Here is a 20,378-nt window from a genome sequence, read left to right on the forward strand (position 1 = left end):
TAAGGCAAAACTCTAGCCTTAATTACGTTTAAATGGCCATCGGGTAAAAGATCTCAAACCTTGTGGTTTAAGGTTGACCACCGGTCCCTTCAGAATCCAGATTCATGACGAGGTCGAGGCTCCTGCGTGGTGAGGATCGTGTGGGTGTTGTGGGTGGATTAACCTAGTGGTGTATGTTATTAGGTAGTATGGTAACCACAGTACAAGCTGTCACTGGTGAGATCTTCCCCACATTTGCTACAGTAGACGTTCAAGGTTAGAAGTTGGAACCGTTTTGTAATAACATTAGATTTGTGAGTAATATAAAAATGATTTATTGTTGCCCTTTTTGAAAAAGACAGAAGTACAAAAATATGTTTACATTTCAGTAGTTAAAATACTTATATTCCTATATGTACAATTATACAACATGATATAGTGTCTATAACAGACCATAAGGAGGTTATTTATGTGGGTACATAGACCCTGAGGGGGTCATTTCTGTGGGTACATAGACCCTGGGGGGTCATTTCTGTGGGTACATAGACCCTGGGGGGGGGGGTCTTTTCTGTGGGTACATAGACCCTGGGGGGGGTCATTTCTGTGGGTACATAGACCCTGAGGGGGGGGGTCATTTCTGTGGGTACATAGACCCTGGGGGGGGGTAATTTTCAATAACAGTGTGATATAGTGTCTATAACAGACCATAAGGAGGTTATTTATGTGGGTACATAGACCCTGGGGGGGGTCATTTCTGTGGGTACATAGATCTGGGGGGGTCATTTCTGTGGGTACATAGACCCTGGTGGGGGTCATTTCTGTGGGTACATAGACCCTGGGGGGGTCATTTCTGTGGGTACATAGACCCTGAGGGGGTCATTTCTGTGGGTACATAGACCCTGGGGGGGTCATTTCTGTGGGTACATAGACCCTGGGGGGGGGGTCATTTATGTGGGTACATAGACCCTGAGGGGGTCATTTCTGTGGGTACATAGACCCCGGGGGGGTCATTTCTGTGGGTACATAGACCCTGAGGGGGTCATTTCTGTGGGTACATAGACCCTGGGGGGGTTCATTTCTGTGGGTACATAGACCCTGGGGGGGTCATTTCTGTGGGTACATAGACCCTGAGGGGGTCATTTCTGTGGGTACATAGACCCTGAGGGGGTCATTTCTGTGGGTACATAGACCCTGGGGGGGGGGGTCATTTCTGTGGGTACATAGACCCTGGGGGTCATTTCTGTGGGTACATAGACCCTGAGGCGATGGAGGATAAGCCTGTTTTTTCTTCTATCCACTTGTTGTAGTTGGTCACTGCCGTGTACACGCCTGGCCGTAATGCTCTAGAACACCCCTCGCCCCAACTGACGATTCCAAAAAGGAACATTCGATTATCCACCTCGCACACCATGGGTCCTCCGGAATCACCCTGGGAAAGAAAGACAAATACTGTATAATATACGGCGAGATATGTTTTTTTTAAATTGTTTTTATATCATACCCCCAAGACATGCTAACCTCTCACCATTACAATAACAGGGGAGGTTAGCATGTTATATCATACCCCCAAGACATGCTAACCTCTCACCATTACAATAACAGGGGAGGTTAGCATTTTATATCATACCCCCAAGACATGCTAACCTCTCACCATTACAATAACAGGGGAGGTTAGCATTTTATATCATACCCCCAAGACATGCTAACCTCTCACCATTACAATAACAGAGAAGGTTAGCATTTTATATCATACCCCCAAGACATGCTAACCTCTCACCATTACAATAACAGGGGAGGTTAGCATTTTATATCATACCCCCAAGACATGCTAACCTCTCACCATTACCAATAACAGGGGAGGTTAGCATTTTATATCATACCCCCAAGACATGCTAACCTCTTACCATTACCAATAACAGGGGAGGTTAGCATTTTATATCATACCCCCAAGACATGCTAACCTCTCACCATTACAATAACAGGGGAGGTTAGCATTTTATATCATACCCCCAAGACATGCTAACCTCTCACCATTACCAATAACAGGGGAGGTTAGCATTTTATATCATACCCCAAGACATGCTAACCTCTTACCATTACCAATAACAGGGGAGGTTAGCATTTTATATCATACCCCCAAGACATGCTAACCTCTCACCATTACCAATAACAGGGGAGGTTAGCATTTTATATCATACCCCCAAGACATGCTAACCTCTTACCATTACCAATAACAGGGGAGGTTAGCATTTTATATCATACCCCCAAGACATGCTAACCTCTCACCATTACAATAACAGGGAGGTTAGCATTTTATATCATACCCCCAAGACATGCTAACCTCTCACCATTACAATAACAGAGAAGGTTAGCATTTTATATCATACCCCCAAGACATGCTAACCTCTCACCATTACAATAACAGGGGAGGTTAGCATTTTATATCATACCCCCAAGACATGCTAACCTCTCACCATTACCAATAACAGGGGAGGTTAGCATTTTATATCATACCCCCAAGACATGCTAACCTCTTACCATTACCAATAACAGGGGAGGTTAGCATTTTATATCATACCCCCAAGACATGCTAACCTCTCACCATTACCAATAACAGGGGAGGTTAGCATTTTGTGGGGTTATGACATCTATGATAACTTTCTCACTCATCATTATTCACAAGTAATTCATAATATTTTTCAGGTACAGTAATACTCTAAATACAGAATATTTCTCGTGGAGAAAGAATATCCTTATATTGTTCTTAAATGTCGTTCTGTTTTTACTTTGAATTTAAAAACAAAATCCCTAAATATATATTAACTGCTGAGGAGAAATTGTAATGTCACGTCACTTCTGCATATTATACCTTGCAGGCATCTTGACTCCAGTCCGGTCTCCCAGCACAGAACATGTTTTCTGTGATCAGGTTTCCGTAGTACGCCTTATCTGAGCAGACGCCATGGGCCAAAATGTTTACCGTTGCCTCCCTCAGGTACTGTGAATTGTACCATAGACCTTAATGGAGAAGGGACACAACGTAAGAAAGCACTCAACAGGTAAATAAAAATCAATGTTAAGTAGGCATGAAAACAAGTCCATTTATCATAGGAAATGGAAATGGATCATTTCAAGTGATTGATACTTTTAAAATAAGAGGTCTAGGAGAGTATTGTAAAAGTGTCTCAGACTCAGAGCTCCGTATTTCACTATAAGGAATATTATATGAACCTGATCCGAGCTCAGCACTACTACTCAGGGTGGCAGGTAGCTGAGCGCTCAGAGACTACTCAGGGTGGCAGGTAGCTGAGCGCTCAGAGACTACTCAGGGTGGCAGGTAGCTGAGCGCTCAGAGACTACTCAGGGTGGCAGGTAGCTGAGCGCTCAGAGACTACTCAGGGTGGCAGGTAGCTGAGCGCTCAGAGACTAATCAGGGGTGGCAGGTAGCTGAGCGCTCAGAGACTACTCAGGGGTGGCAGGTAGCTGAGCGCTCAGAGACTACTCAGGGGTGGCAGGTAGCTGAGCGCTCAGAGACTACTCAGGGGTGGCAGGTAGCTGAGCGCTCAGAGACTACTCAGGGGTGGCAGGTAGCTGAGCGCTCAGAGACTACTCAGGGGTGGCAGGTAGCTGAGCGCTCAGAGACTACTCAGGGGTGGCAGGTAGCTGAGCGCTCAGAGACTACTCAGGGTGGCAGGTAGCTGAGCGCTCAGAGACTACTCAGGGGTGGCAGGTAGCTGAGCGCTCAGAGACTACTCAGGGGTGGCAGGTAGCTGAGCGCTCAGAGACTACTCAGGGGTGGCAGGTAGCTGAGCGCTCAGAGACTACTCAGGGGTGGCAGGTAGCTGAGCGCTCAGAGAAGACGGGCCAACAACCGGAGAAACCAGGTTTGCTGGTTAAAATCCCAGCTCAGAAAAATCTGGTGCGTAGTATCATCTTATATAACATTGCCTTCCATTGTGCCCTTGAGCAAGGCACTTAACCACCTATAATTCCTCCAGGGGGCGGTGCAATGTGCCCAACCCATTGCTTCCAGCACTTCAGGGGGTGTATGTGTGTGTGTCTCAGAGGGTTGTGAGCATAAACTCACATGATCTATTCTCTGTAAGTTAATGGACAAATAAGGCACAGCGTGTCTTCTCACATGCGCGTGTCTTCTCACATGCGCGTGTCTTCTCACATGCGCGTGTCTTCTCACATGCGCGTGCCTTCTCACATGCGCGTGCCTTCTCACATGCGCGTGTCTTCTCACATGCGCGTGTCTTCTCACATGCGCGTGTCTTCTCACATGCGCGTGTCTTCTCCTGCTCTGAGATGCTTTATGAACACGGGCCCTGGTATGTTGTAGATGATCCTCCTTACCCTCCTTCTGTCTTCCGTAGCCAGCTATCTCACAGGAGGATCCCGCGCCGAGGGCCTGGCGTGCCGGGGGCAGGCAGACCGTCCTCACAGAGCTGCTCTCCACTGCACACTGACCATCTACAGCCTTTAACTTCAGTAGAGCTGTATGAGGAAAACACATCAACCACTCTGCGTTGTTATCATGACACTCTCAAATGCTATGACACGTATACTGAAGTTTCAAACTTTACATTCACAGAACATACAAACTCAACAAATCAATACCACAGTGAGATTGGAATTCAATCGCCTATTACCAGATGTGTTTGTGCCGTCTGTACCAAGTCTTCTGGTCATTGGCGTGAGAGGATTTGGCACAGACAGCGCAAACAGATGGAACATAAAAGCAGTGTTCAGTCGTACCGATGTCATTGTTGAAGTTGCCTTCGCTGTTTTCGAACTCTGCGTGCACGATGACTTCTTCCACCTGAAAGGTCTGTTCTTTGGTGTCGTCAGTCTCATTGATGGCACTCTTCCCCAGAGTGACGAAGAGGCTGCAGGCTTTAGTTTGAGAGCTGTGTGTGGAAACCCAAATATTTGTTTTTTTACACTGCTGCTTCTCGCTGTTTATTATCTACGCATGGTCACTTTACCCCTTCCTACATATAGAGATTTACCTCCACGAACCTGGAGCCCCGCACTTTGGTGTTGAATGTATTGGTTGGTGCAATCACATATCCCCTTTAAGGGATTAACTATTTACTGCACTGGGCTAAATCAGGGTTTCTTGGTAGTCTTAAACAAATGTACACACCTCACACACATGGTTATGGGCTTAAAAAAAGAAGACATCTTTACCATGTATAAAGATGTAGAGATATGGAGTTGAAATGTATTAATGTTGAGTTTTGCATCCTAATATTACACTTTATATACACACACATCACAGAAGACTGAAATATAACAAAACAGTTTGACATAGAAACACCCGATTTTCGGCATAAAAAATAAAATGGGCCACCCGAGTAGTCATAGGCGCTGCACCACTGTGGTCTGAGGCGCTGCACTGCAGTGCCACAAGAAATCCTGGTTCGAGTCCAGGCTCTGTCGCAGCACACCGCCACCGGGAGACCCATGGAGCAGCACACAATTGGCCCTAGCGTCGTCCGGGTTAGGGGAGGGTTTGGCCAGCAGGGATGTTCTTGTCCCATCGCACTCTAGTGACTTCTGTGGTGGGCTGGGAGCAGTGCACGCTGACACGGTCGCCAGGTGCAAGGTGTTTCCTCCGACACATTGGTGTGGCTGGCTTTCGGTTTAAGCGGGCATTGTGTCAAGAAGCAGTGCGGCTTGGTTGGGTCGTGTTCGACCTTTGCCTCTCCCGAGTCCGAACGGCAGTTGCGTCGATGAGACAAGACAAACTACCAATTGGATACCACGAAAAAGGGGTAAAAAGTGAAACAATTAATTAACATAATTAATTGCAAATATGTTAATGCATTATGTTAATTAATTATGTTAATTGTTATGACACATATAAATAACATTCCACCCATAAGGCCCACCAGGTCATTTATCTCCAGGAAAAGGGCGCTAAAGTACGATCTTATATTATTTTATCAGCCAGAAACAACATCTGACGAGGGGCCCGGGTCCTATCATAAAGGACACTGGTACTGTACACCCTCACTGGCTTGTTACCGTAGAGAAATGTCAGCGCTGCCTCTTACAGTACCTGTCGGGGAAGCAATGGGCAGCAGACAGAACCCAGCAGGGAGAGATCAGACTTCCCCCACAGCGGAACACGTTCTCTTTAGACTGACGACTCCTCCAGAATATGGCAGCCATCCACGGGTGGGATTCCACAGCGGCAACTGTCCCTCCTACGATCTTCATCTGCTTCCTGGTACGCTGGCCACACGCGGACTCTGTCAGACTGGACGCTGTGACAGGGGAATCAAACCAATTGCAATGAAAACAAGACTGAAAGAGCATTGGGAAAAATGTTAAGTTGCTTTAATGTATATTCTTTCATGTATATTTAATGTATATTCATATTGCTATATGAATTGAACAGAATGAGCATGGAAGAAGGATAGTTACATATTATATTTAGAATTATATTAATTTTGTACGGTAGCAAGACCAAGCAAATTGATCTCACCTGTGTCTGGTACAGCGGGCTCAGTGGGCTCGGTGGGCAGATCATCAAGTGGACCTGCAAGATGTTGTGAAGTTGATACCACTATACATTACAGCCCAAAATAACGTTGTAATACCATGGTGATAGTATGGTGATACATGTTACTCACAATCAAAACCTACAAGTGATGAAACAATCAAAACCAACCGTTAAGGAGAGAGAGAGAGAATGAAAATAAGGTAAATGTACCTGTCTCCACAGGTACGCCACAGCGAGGGATATCACAGTATTCCTGTACCTGCTCCACACCCTTCATTACATAACACCACGGACGACGTTTGTACTCCAGATTCCTTAAGTTAAAAAAAAAATGGATTTCCTCATAACACACTGCACATTTGCATTTACGAACAACTAGTCCAATATCAAATGGCACCCTATTCCCTATATTGTGCCCTGGTCAAAAGTAGTGCACTATATAGGGGGCCCTGGTCAAAAGTAGTGCACTACAGTATATAGGGGGCCCATTTACGAACAACTAACTGTTGAGTGAAACATCTGAACAGTCCAATATCAAATGGCACCCTATTCCCTATATTGTGCCCTGGTCAAAGGTAGTGCACTATATAGGGGGCCCTGGTCAAAAGTAGTGCCCTACAGTATATAGGGGGCCCTGGTCAAAAGTAGTGCCCTACAGTATATAGGGGGCCCTTGTCAAAAGTAGTGCACTACAGTATATAGAGGGCTCTGGTCAAAAGTAGTGCACTACAGTATATAGGGGGCCCTGGTCAAAAGTAGTGCCCTACAGTATATAGGGGGCCCTGGTCAAAAGTAGTGCCCTACAGTATATAGGGGGCCCTGGTCAAAAGTAGTGCACTACAGTATACAGAGGGCTCTGGTCAAAAGTAGTGCACTACAGTATATAGGGGGCCCTTGTCAAAAGTAATGCACTACAGTATATAGGGGGCCCTTGTCAAAAGTAGTGCACTACAGTATATAGGGGGCCCTTGTCAAAAGTAGTGCACTACAGTATATTTGGGGCTCTGGGCAAAAGTAGTGCACTACAGTATATAGGGGGCCCTTGTCAAAAGTAGTGCACTACAGTATATAGGGGGCTCTGGGCAAAAGTAGTGCACTACAGAGTGTCTGCTAAATGATTTAAATGTAAATGTACAGTATATAGGGGGCCCTTGTCAAAAGTAGTGCACTACAGTATATAGGGGGCCCTGGTCAAAAGTAGTGCCCTACAGTATATAGGGGGCCCTGGTCAAAAGTAGTGCACTACAGTATATAGGGGGCCCTGGTCAAAAGTAGTGCACTATATAGGGGGCCCTGGTCAAAAGTAGTGCCCTATATAGGGGGCTCTGGTCAAAAGTAGTGCACTACAGTATATAGGGGGCCCTTGTCAAAAGTAGTGCACTACAATATATTTGGGGCTCTGGGCAAAAGTAGTGCACTACAGTATATAGGGGGCTCTGGTCAAAAGTAGTGCCCTATATAGGGATTAGGGTGCCATTTGAGAGTGGGATAAAGGCCCCTACCTGCAGTAGTTGTGCCTCCCGGAGTAGACGTCAGACCCCATCAGGCGTTTTCTGGTGTCCAGGTCCCACCCCACACACCTGCGCCCACTCTCTGACTGAGACACTTTGCCTCTGTAGTACATCCCAGTTCCCGTGTAGCAGGCGGCTGCTGTATCTGAAGGAAAATGCAAAAATAATTAACCATATTGATCGATTGACTGATTGATGATGTTCTCCGTCGTGAAGAAATTAATTCCACAGCTCAACAAGTTAGATATGTACACACACACACACACACACACACACACACACACACACACACACACACACACACACACACACACACACACACACACACACACACACACTTAACAAGAAAAAGTTTCTTCCCCCCCCATCAATTCAAAGTGTCAGAGGTACAGTAATTGTTAAGTGTCCGAATGTGAAAGAGTGTTTCTTACCTAACTCACAGTGTTTGCCACCATAACCGACTGTGCATAAGCAGAACATGTGTTCTCCGGACAGGGCAGGGACAGAGGTGCCACCATGACGACAGAGGCCACCTAGAAACAGTAACAGGTGAATACATTAAAACATATATATATATATATTAAAAGAGTGAGAAGCTCTGTGTACATGTGGTAAAGATATATTTGATTGTTGTATATTTGGATGACGTAGAGCTGGATTGAGCTCGATGTACCTGATCTTTTTCGGTAGGGGAAATTAGAAATCTGTCTTTTCTGTCTCAGCAAGCCCTGTGAAGAGCAGAAATCCGTTATGAAAAGCATGGTGGTATGATACAGCTCTACACGGATGTTCTGACAGCAGACAAACGCATGGTTATGTTCAGTGGTGTAAAGTACTTTAGTAAAATACTTGAAAGTACTACTTAAGGTCTGTTTTTTTTTGTTTCTGTACTTTACTATTAATATTTTTTGACAACTTTTACTTTACTAAATTCCTAAAGTGAAATAATGTATTTTTTACTCCATGCATTTCCCCTGACACCCAAAAGTACTCGTTACATTTTGAATGCTTAAGCAGGACAGGAAAATGGTCCAATTCACACACTTATCAAGATAATATCCCTGGTCATCCCTACTGCCTCTGATCTGACGGACTCACTAAACACACATGTTTTCTTTGTAAATTATGTCTGAGTGGTGGAATGTGCCCCTGGCTGTCCCTACATTAAAAAAACAAAACAAGAAAATGGTGCCGTCTCGTTTCCAGACGGATTATATAAGGATTTTTAAATGCTTTATTGATACTTTTACTTTTGATACTTAAGTATATTTAAAACCAAATACTTTTAGACTTTTACTCAAGTAATATTTTACTGGGTGACTTTCACTTTTACTTTAGTCATGTTCTATTAAAGTATCTTTATATTTATTTATTTATATTTATATTATTTACTCCAGTATGACGATTGGATACTTTTTCCACCACTGACCACGTTTTCCATTCCTCTGACAAATACAGGAAGCATTCCTGAAACTTTGGTAATTAATCTTAAAATACTAATAGACATGGCAAAAAATGTGCTGCAGTGTAAAACACAACTCCAGTTTTTTAACTCCTTACCGTCTCACTCTGTGACACGCCTGCCAGGGTGCTTGTCAAAATCAGCAGCAAAATACTCCTTCCCATCTCTCTCTCTCTGTTGGGTAAAGTATCTATTGTACTTCTTGCACAAAGAGTTTGGAGAAATCGTGTGGTTCAGGACTTGCAGTGTTTCTCAGTAGTCGTCCTCGGATCTCACGGACGGGCAAAATGTTTCTCTGCTGCTTATATAGAGTGAGGGACAGATGTGATTGGTTAGAAGGAAGCACGTTGACAGGTTGGGCATGTCTCAACCGTGTGAAGAATCACTGTGGGATTATCACAGGAAGACACAATCCTTTTTAATGATTCATGTTTGATTCTACAGAATGAGCCGCACTCCACAACTGTCAGGAAACATGCCAAAACACATGTTGATGATTACGAACAGATGTAAATCAGTTCACTGAATATGACTGTTACGCACTATGGACTGAATATCTGAAGACCATATTAAGTAGAATAATGACATATCCCTTATCAGTCTGTTTTTCTTTGGGTTCCTTTCAAAAAAAACCAAACCTCTTGTTTGGTTTTCCCAACCGGTGACTGTAGAACCAGTCACACCAGTGAAACCATGACAACCACCTAACCGATACCAGTTTGACAACTGGCAGTTTGGCAATGGCCACAGCCAAAAATGATGTTGAGCATTTGTTTTATTCCACTCCACGACATCAGGGAAAATTCTGTTTGGATCCAGGCTGGCTAACCTCAACGAAATACGTTTTTTTTAGAATATGTAAACTGGTGGAACGCAGGCATTCAAATACAGGAAATTAAACTCTTTAGTGTTGTTTATGAGGTTGCTGCATGATTGTAAACATATTTCCATAGGCCACAGAATGTCAAAACAATCCACTCCAACCTCTAAAAGGAGTATTTTTTTTAATGTACCATATTGAAAGAGTTATTCAACCCAACTTTATCATTTGTTGCAGATGTGATCTGCAAGATCACTGCATACGGTCACAGTCTTCCTCCTCTTCGTCTGAAGAAGAGAGGCGAGAAGGATCGGAGGACCAATATGCGGCGTGGTAAGTGTCCATGGTTTTAAAAGAAAACCTCAAACATGAACACAACTACAAAACAAGAACAGTGAAAACCGAAACAGCCCTATCTGGTGCAGTAAACACAAAGACAGGAAACAGTCACCCACAAAATACCCAAAGAATATGGCTGCCTAAATATGGCTCCCAATCAGAGACGATAAACACCTGCCTCTGACCGAGAACCAATCCAGGCAACCATAGACTTACCTAGACACCTAAAAGAACAACACCCCATAAATCTACAAAAACCCTAGACAAGTCAAAACACATAAATCACCCATGTCACACCCTGGCCTAACCAAAATAATAAAGAAAACAAAGATAATTAAGGCCAGGGCGTGACACACACCTAGTAGAGTTTTCTGAAATGATGGGTAACATACACTGAGTGTACAAAACATTGGACCTGACATTGGACCTGTTAAACAGTATGTTAACATTATTAAAGTGACCAGGGTTCAATGACTCGATGTCCAGAGGGCAGCAGTCTCTAAGGTGCAGGGTAGAATACCAGCAGGTAGCCGGCTAGATCAGTGACTAAGTTCAGGGCAGGGTACTGGGTGGAGGCCGGCTAGTGATGATTGTTAAACAGTCTGATGGCCTGGAGATAGAAGCTGTTTATCAATCTCTCTGTCCCAGCTATGATGCACCTGTACTGTCTCCTCCTTCTAGGTGTTAGCGAGGTGAACAGGCAGCTGCTCGGATGGCTGAGGTCCTTGATGATTTTCTGGGCCTTCCTGTGACACCAGGTACTGTAGATGTCCTGGAGGGCAGGCAGTGTGCCCCCGGTGATGCGTTGGGTTGACCGCACCACCCATGGTAGAGACCTGCTGATGCCGGCGGTGCATTTCTTGTACCACCCTTATGGGAAAAACCACATGAATTTCAAATGTGAACAATATATCTCGTGTGATCTAATTGGATCAAATGTGAAATGAATGTGACAACATGGGGATGCAAAGTTTCAACTACACATGACAAGATTTGAGCATGTCACGTTTTGACCTTAGTTCTTTTATTTATGTCTTTGTTTTAGTATGGTCAGGGTGTGAGTTGGGTGGGTTTGTCTATGTTCCGTTTTCTATGTTGTGTTTGGCCTGGTATGGTTCTCAATCAGAGGCAGGTGTCGTTAGTTGTCTCTGATTGAGAATCATATTTAGGCAGCCTTTTCCCACTTGTGTTTTGTGGGTGTTTATTTTCACCGTTCAGGACTGTTCGTTTGTTGTTTTGTTTGTTTGTGTTCACTATTCGTATTACAAATCAAGATGAACACGTACCACGCTGTGCTTTGGTCCTCTCCTTCATACGACGACCGTTACAGAGCACATGAAAACCCAGGTCTTAAATGTAATTTAGAATATTTTACTTTGAACATTACTTAATTTAAACAGTCAGGGTCCCCTGTAGGCTTCATATAGTTCCCGGTTTGGTCCAGGGACATTAGAATGTTGTGTCTTGGTCCCCTTGAGATAATTCTCTTATTGTGGTAAGAATAATGTACATCTACAAATAGTTACTGTATTTTTACAGCTAAACTTAGATGTTAAAGGATGATATACAGCAGTATATTGATTATTTGGGATTCAACCTCCCTTGAAATTTGAACTCACTGTCGTCACAACTCACAGGAAGCTACACAAACACAACGGTGAAATGGCTGCCTAAATATGATCCCCAATTTGAGACAACGATAAACAGCTGCCTCTGATTGAGAAGCATACCAGGCCAACATAGAAAAATTAAACACCTAGATAACCCACCCTAGTCATTGTCATGCCCCAACCACCATAGAGAATAAACAGCTCTCTATGGTCAGGGCGTGACACTCACAACCTTTTGGTTGCTAAGCTACCTGAAGTTTCTGCTGCACCACCGCGTCTGTGGCCATACGTGAAATTGGCAAGAATACATTTCTGCACTTTTCCTAAAGTTGCAGTAAAGATAAAGTAAATATATTTAATAACTTGAAGGTGTTATCTCTATAAAATGACAGTATGCTGCTCTATTCTTATTTCAACTACTGTAAAATCTTGTACTGTGACCACAAATGGGACTCAGCCTTAAACGGGAGCTAGACCACCAGATCTGTGAGCATAAAAGAGATATGGCCACAGAATTATTGTCAAGAATGCATTTCTGCACTTTGTTAAAAGCTGCACAGAATCAAGCAAATAATTGTCCAATTATCACCACCAATATAAACTACCATTGCTCAAGGACAGTTGACGTAGAGTTTAACATACATTCTTTGAACCTCTTGGTGGGGGAGGGGGTGAATCCATTTTCATGCAGTGCCACCAGGTTCATACTAATTGCTTGGACCATATTAATAACACACTCTCATATAATAAGGGTTTGGTTAGAGTACATGACAGTGTTGTTCCCTGGGGTACACAAAGGTCAAAGGGTACTCTTCACATGTACACATATGAACTCACGTGGTACAGTTTGGTACCTTGTAGCTATAATGGGAACGTTTTCGACCAAATATTTTGAATATAAGGTACAATCATCACTGCACTTTGATAGGTGGGGGCAATGTACTGGTGAGGCTCATTTGCATATTATGGGGCGTTGTCAAATCCTTGCTTCTGTGCCTGAGCTCCGGGCAGTTAGATTTGTGCATGTCATTTTAGGCAAAAAAATATTAAAAGGGGGCCGATCCCTTAAATGACATTTTCCTCGTTTTCTTGAGTACTTTCTTATGTCATTCTCACTAGCACGAAAAGTTTTGATAGGGGACAGAATGTGGTTGGACCATCAAATAATTGGCATGTACATTACTCTTACAGAATTTCTATGTGGGCGAGGATATTGGAAATGTAATCAAAGCCCATTGGATGAAAACTTGTTTTTAATCAGGACAGAAGACTTTATAACAGACTTTTCCCAACATAACATAGGTACAGCAGATCCCCCTTATTGTACGGGTCACTTTTAAATATGCCTTTAGAGGCCATGTGTAACGGATGTGAAACGGCTAGCTTAGTTAGCGGTGATGCGCGCTAAATAGCGTTTCAATCGGTGACGTCACTTGCTCTGAGACCTTGAAGTAGTCGTTCAGTACTCATCTTTAAAACAAAAGCAATTTAGGTCAAAATAGTCCATACTAACAAAGGAAATATAGAAATACTACCAAAAAGAACTACTGAAACTTGTTACAAATGATGGAGTTACCCATGATTCACCAAACAATACTTTGAAAGAGGAAGCAAAGTACTTTAAGCATATGTTTTTGTTTCAGTTTCTTCCATCTCCACTAACCAGAATGTATTGTAAGGACTTGTGTTCTATTAACAATGTAAAGAAAGACTCATGTGAAGGCCAAATTACAGAAGAAGAATTTATTGATGCAATTAAAGCCTTTAAGTCCGGGAAAACTCCAACTAGGTCTGATTTTACTATTACTGAAATAGGACCCAGGTGGTAATTATAAATATCCAGTCCATTTAAAACATTGAAGGCTCCTTACACTTCAGTGTTCTGACTCTACCAAAATGCATAGCGCATAGAATTAAAAAGGTATTGTCGGATATTATTCATCCTAATCAGACATATAAAGGTCAGAATAACTTTCTGGCAAAATATTTCCTGTAACCTACAGGTCTGTTCATAAATCTTCTACTCCTTTACTGTCAGTTCTGCAGCCTTGATTAATTCTGACGAAAGTACATTTGATATTTCCAGTAACCTACAGGACACTTGCTACCACTAGCAATCTTGCCCGTGAACTACTATGCTTTCACTGACTCTTCTGTTGACAACATGCACATCACATGCTGATTGGCAGCATACTGTAACAGAGGCGGCCTATCAGAAGATTGCAGGCGTGGCTTATTCGAGGCATGGCTTTCAGCTGGGTCTTTTTGGTCTCCCGAAAAGGGAGTCATCCCAGTTAATGTGGTCTGTTCATAAATCTTCCACTTCTTTACTGTCAGTTCTGCAGCCTTGATTAATTCTGACGAAAGTACATGTGATATCAAAGGACAATAGTTCAATGAAAGGTAGTCACCATGTCATTGTAATACTTAATCCCCCCCCCCCCCAAAAAAAAATCAAATATATTTATATAGCCCTTCAGACATCAGCTGATATCTCAAAGTGCTGTACAGAAACCCAGCCTAAAACCGCAAACAGCAAGCAATGCAGGTGTAGAAGCATGGTGGCTTCTACACCTACCACACTATCGGGGCAGTGAGTGCGATGGATCAGGTACAGTAAGTTACTGTCAATTTAATAACAACCTACTTCTAACTAGGTGACACTAAGTTAATGAGCAAACCAGCTGTCATTAAGCTACTGGAAAACATACAGTAACCTCGTAACACTGCAGCTCTTGATTGTCACAAAAGATTGCAGAACTGACAATGTCAAAAACAGGTGCTAAACCTTCATCAACATAACAATAACACAACTTAAACTGGTATAACATTTCCACTGAGGGTTCAAATCAAATCAAATTTTATTTGTCACATACACATGGTTAGCAGATGTTAATGCGAGTGTATCGAAATGCTTGTGCTTCTCGTTCCGACAATGCAGTAATAACCAACAAGTAATCTCGCTAACAATTCCAAAACTACAACCTTATAGACACAAGTGTAAGGGGATAAAGAATATGTACATAGAGATATATGAATGAGTGATGGTACAGAGCGGCATAGGCAAGATACAGTAGATGGTATCGAGTACAGAATATACATATGAGATGAGTATGTAAACAAAGTGGCATAGTTAAAGTGGCTAGTGATACATGTATTACATAAAGATGTGTCAAGTGTTTTAGTACTATATCTCTTGACACAATGATGAAAATAATCATGGCCTCTAAACCTTCAAGCTGCATACTGGACCCTATTCCAACTAAACTACTGAAAGAGCTGCTTCCTGTGCTTGGCCCTCCTATGTTGAACATAATAAACAGCTCTCTATCCAACCGGATGTGTACCAAACTCACTAAAAGTGGCAGTAATAAAGCCTCTCTTGAAAAAGCCAAACCTTGACCCAGAAAATATAAAAAACTATCGGCCTATATCGAATCTTCCATTCCTCTCAAAAATCTTAGAAAAGGCTATTGCGCAGCAACTCACTGCCTTCATGAAGACAAACAATGTATACGAAATGCTTCAGTCTGGTTTTAGACCCCATCATAGCACTGAGACGGCACTTGTGAAGGTGGTAAATTACATTTTAATGGCATCGGACCGAGGCTCTGCATCTGTCCTCGTGCTCCTAGACCTTAGTGCTGCTTTTGATACCATCGATCACCACATTCTCTTGGAGAGATTGGAAACCCAAATTGGTCTACACGGACAAGTTCTAACCTGGTTTAGATCTTATCTGTCAGAAAGATATCAGTTTGTCTCTGTGAATGGTTTGTCCTCTGACAAATCAACTGTAAATTTTGGTGTTCCTCAAGGTTCCATTTTAGGACCACTATTGTTTTCACTATATATTTTACCTCTTGGGGATGTTATTCGAAAACATAATGTTAACTTTCACTGCTATGCGGATGACACACAGCTGTACATTTCAATGAAACATGGTGATGCCCCAAAATTGCCCTTGCTAGAAGCATGTATTTCAGACATAAGGAAGTGGATGGCTGCAAACTTTCTACTTTTAAACTCGGACATAACAGAGATGCTTGTTCTAGGTCCCAAGAAACAAAGAGATCTTCTGTTGAATCTGACAATTAATCTTAATTGTTGTACAGTCATCTCAAATAAAACTGTGAAGGACCTCGGCGTTACTCTGGACCCTGATCTCTCTTTTGAAGAACATATCAAGACCATTTCAAGGACAGCTTTTTTCCATCTACGTAACATTGCAAAAATCAGAAACTTTCTGTCCAAAAATGATGCAGAAAAATTAATACATGCTTTTGTCACTTCTAGGTTAGACTACTGCAATGCTCTACTTTCCGGCTACCCGGATAAAGCACTAAATAAACTTCAGTTAGTGCTAAATACGGCTGCTAGAATCCTGACTAGAACCAAAAAAATTTGATCATATTACTCCAGTGCTAGGCTCCCTACACTGACTCCCTGTCAAAGCAAGGGCTAATTTTGGGGCGGCAGTGTAGCCTAGTGGTTAGAGCATTGGACTAGTAACCGAAAGGTTGCAAGTTCAAATCCCCAAGCTGACAAGGTACAAAATCTGTTGTTCTGCCCCTGAACAGGCAGTTAACCCACTGTTCCTAGGCCGTCATTGAAAATAAGAATTTGTTCTTAACTGACTTGCCTAGTAAAATAAAGGTAATAAAAATAAAAAAGGTTTTACTGCTAACCTACAAAGCATTACATGGGCTTGCTCCTTACCTATCTCTCTGATTTGGCGCAGGCCTCCTAATTGTCCCTAGAATTTCTAAGCAGCTGGAGGCAGGGCTTTCTCCTATAGAGCTCCATTTTTATGGAACGGTCTGCCTACCCATGTCAGAGACACAAACTCGATCTTTAAGTCTTTACTGAAGACTCATCTCTTCAGTGGGACATATGATTGAGTGTAGTCTGGCCCAGGAGTGGGAAGGTGAACGGAAAGGCTCTGGAGCAACGAACCACCCTTGCTGTCTCTGCCTGGCCGGTTCCCCTCTTCCCACTGGGATTCTCTGCCTCTAACCCTATTACAGGGGCTGAGTCACTGGCTTACTGGGGCTCTCTCATGCCGTCCCTGGAAGGTGTGCGTCACCTGAGTGGGTTGATTCACTGATGTGGTCATCCTGTCTGGGTTGGCACCCCCCCTTGGGTTGTGCCATGGCGGAGATCTTTGCGGGCTATACTCAGCTTTGTCTCAGGATGGTAAGTTGGTGGTTGAAGATATCCCTCTAGTGGTGTGGAGGCTGTTCTTTGGCAAAGTGGGTGGGGTTATATCCTTCCTGTTTGGCCCTGTCCGGGGGTGTCCTCGGATGGGGCCACAGTGTCTCCTGACCCCTCCTGTCTCAGCCTCCAGTATTTATGCTGCAGTAGTTTATGTGTCGGGGGGCTGGGGTCAGTTTGTTATATCTGGAGTACTTCTCCTGTCCAATTCGGTGTCCTGTGTGAATCTAAGTGTGCGTTCTCTAATTCTCTCCTTCTCTCTCTCGGAGGACCTGAGCCCTAGGACCATGCCCCAGGACTACCTGACATGATGACTCCTTGCTGTCCCCAGTCCACCTGGCCGTGCTGCTGCTCCAGTTTCAACTGTTCTGCCTTATTATTATTCGACCATGCTGGTCATTTATGAACATTTGAACATCTTGGCCGTGTTCTGTTATAATCTCTACCTGGCACAGCCAGAAGAGGACTGGCCACCCCACATAGCCTGGTTCCTCTCTAGGTTTCTTCCTAGGTTTTGGCCTTTCTAGGGAGTTTTTCCTCACCTCCGTGCTTCTACACCTGCATTGCTTGCTGTTTGGGGTTTTAGGCTGGGTTTCTGTACAGCACTTTGAGATATCAGCTGATGTACGAAGGGCTATATAAATAAATTTGATTTGATATTTGATTTGATTTGAGATGCAGTAGATGATATAGAGTACAGTATATACGTATACATATGAGATGAATAATGTAGGGTATGTAAACATTATATTTGGTAGCATTGTTTAAAGTGGCTAGTGATATATTTTACATCATTTCCCATCAATTCCCATTATTAAAGTGGCTGGAGTTGAGTCAGTGTGTTGGCAGCAGCCACTCAATGTTAGTGGTGGCTGTTTAACAGTCTGATGGCCTTGAGATAGAAGCTGTTTTTCAGTCTCTCGGTCCCAGCTTTGATGCACCTGTACTGACCTCGCCTTCTGGATGATAGCGGGGTGAACAGGCAGTGGCTCGTGTGGTTGTTGTCCTTGATGATCTTTATGGCCTTCCTGTGACATCGGGTGGTGTAGGTGTCCTGGAGGGCAGGTAGTTTGCCCCCGGTGATGCGTTGTGCAGATCTCACTACCCTCTGGAGAGCCTTACGGTTGTGGGCAGAGCAGTTGCCGTAGCAGGCGGTGATACAGCCCGACAGGATGCTCTTGATTGTGCATCTGTAGAAGTTGACACAAATATAACATATTTTAGACCATGCCCCCAAATATACTAATAAACCCCTACCACATTACCACCACATACATTTCAAAGTACAGTGACGATTGCACCTAATGCTGCATTCGTAACCAAATGGGAATTGGGAATGTACCACATACGACTGGAAAAAACCCATGCGAACAGCCCTCCAACTGGCAATTACTAGTGGGAAACTTGTCTATCATCCATGAGCTCCGATTTCTCCCACATGCTGACCTCTGATTATTCTCTCATCATTGATTTATTTAAATTATTTCATCAATTTTAGTTTTTTCTGTATAGTTCTCTAATGTTGGTGGGTCATATTATTCCGTTTTAATGTGACACAGCAGGAAGATCATAATGCTGTGAACCAAGAGGTTGTGAGTTCAAATCGCAGTTAATTAATAATTACTTTAAATAAACATACACAATGTAGTCGTGTGTCAAATATTTAAGTTGAAATCTGCATATTAAAAGAGTTGTGTGTGTGTATCAACACAGGAATCACCTGTGAAATTAAATGTGAACATGAAAATCCACATGTGAAGTGTTCAAAAAACACATGATTTGTGGAAATATCATGTGAAATCATGTTTTTTTTCTATAAAGGCAAAAGGGGATACAGCCCGACAGCTCTCGATGGTGCAGTTCGTGAGGGTCCTTGATCGAGCCACTCATATTTACATTTACATTTACATTTAAGTCATTTAGCAGACGCTCTTATCCAGACAGAAGTAAGTGTTACTGCACATTTCCCTGTCGCTTGATCAAAATTAGAAAAAATAAGGAATCTTGACACATAGACTCCAATCGATCGTACCAATGTTGCAGAGTCCTTACCACGGGTGCTTCCTGTTTACGTTTCTGTCTATAGGTGGGGAGGAGCAGAATGGAGGTGTCATCTGATTTGCCAAAGGGAGGGCGGGGGAAGGCCTTGTAGCCATCCTGGAAGGGATATTAACAATGATTGATTGTGTTCGATGCGTGTGTAGCACACGAGATGTGTAGACATAATTTTGGTGTTGTTTTCTTATTAAGATTGCCTTTATTATAGTATCTTCATTAAGGTCCAGTGTCGTTCCTTGAGAGCCGTTGCAGCGTCGGCTTAGGGGTGAATATACACAGCAGTGACAATGACGCAAGAATATTCTCCCGGGAGGAAATGCGATCGGCATTTGATGGTGAGGTATTCCAGATCGGGAGAACAGAAAGAACTTTAGTTCCTGTACTTCATCACAATCACACCATGAGTTGTTAACCACTTCGCCTTTCTTTTTCCTGGAGAGTATTTTTATTTTCCTGCTTGTCCGATGGACGGAGAACCATGCTGGCTAAATGGACGGGGACAGTATATCCGGAGAGAGTCATGATTCCTTGAAACAGAGTATGTTACAGTTCCTGATGTCTCTCTAGGAGATCCTCGCCCTGAGCTTGTCTACTTTATACCCAGGGACTGAGCATTAGTGAATAGTGTGGTGGATGGTATGCACCACTTCTTCTTCCTCTTTGCCTGCGTCTGCGTTTATGGTACTGTAAAGTTGGCTAAGAGCTAGAAAAAGGGCAACCGTGTCTGTCTCTCTGCGCCATCTTGTTCACGGGCCATAATCCGATACGCTACGGTTCTAATTAATCAAACTCCCTTGTTGGCTTTTCAAATCAAATCCAATCAAATTGCATTTGTCACATGCGCCGAATACAACAGGTGTTGGTAGAC

The 20,378-nt window shown here is 43.2% G+C and overlaps 1 protein-coding gene across 2 annotated transcripts; it reads right to left on the bottom strand.

Moving 5' to 3' along the window:
- Window positions 1–298: 298 nt before the first annotated feature.
- Window positions 299–9,760, bottom strand: plaub (plasminogen activator, urokinase b). 2 transcript variants are annotated; one of them, XM_064950028.1, is made up of 12 exons: window positions 9,568–9,760; window positions 8,681–8,735; window positions 8,439–8,540; window positions 7,999–8,152; window positions 6,707–6,810; window positions 6,479–6,532; window positions 6,050–6,257; window positions 4,741–4,892; window positions 4,339–4,479; window positions 2,849–2,997; window positions 1,209–1,408; window positions 299–1,110 (listed from the first exon to the last, which is right to left on the bottom strand). In XM_064950028.1, the coding sequence occupies exons 1-11, from the start codon at window positions 9,631–9,633 to the stop codon at window positions 1,214–1,216; spliced, it is 1,380 nt and encodes a 459-aa protein (XP_064806100.1). In that variant the 5' UTR covers window positions 9,634–9,760; the 3' UTR covers window positions 299–1,110; window positions 1,209–1,213. The 2 variants fall into 2 exon arrangements, with proteins under 2 accessions (XP_064806100.1, XP_064806099.1); XM_064950027.1 differs by having other exon boundaries at window positions 299–1,408.
- Window positions 9,761–20,378: the final 10,618 nt, after the last annotated feature.

This window comes from Oncorhynchus masou, chromosome 31 (assembly GCF_036934945.1).
Source record: "Oncorhynchus masou masou isolate Uvic2021 chromosome 31, UVic_Omas_1.1, whole genome shotgun sequence".
Taxonomy (NCBI): domain Eukaryota; kingdom Metazoa; phylum Chordata; class Actinopteri; order Salmoniformes; family Salmonidae; genus Oncorhynchus; species Oncorhynchus masou.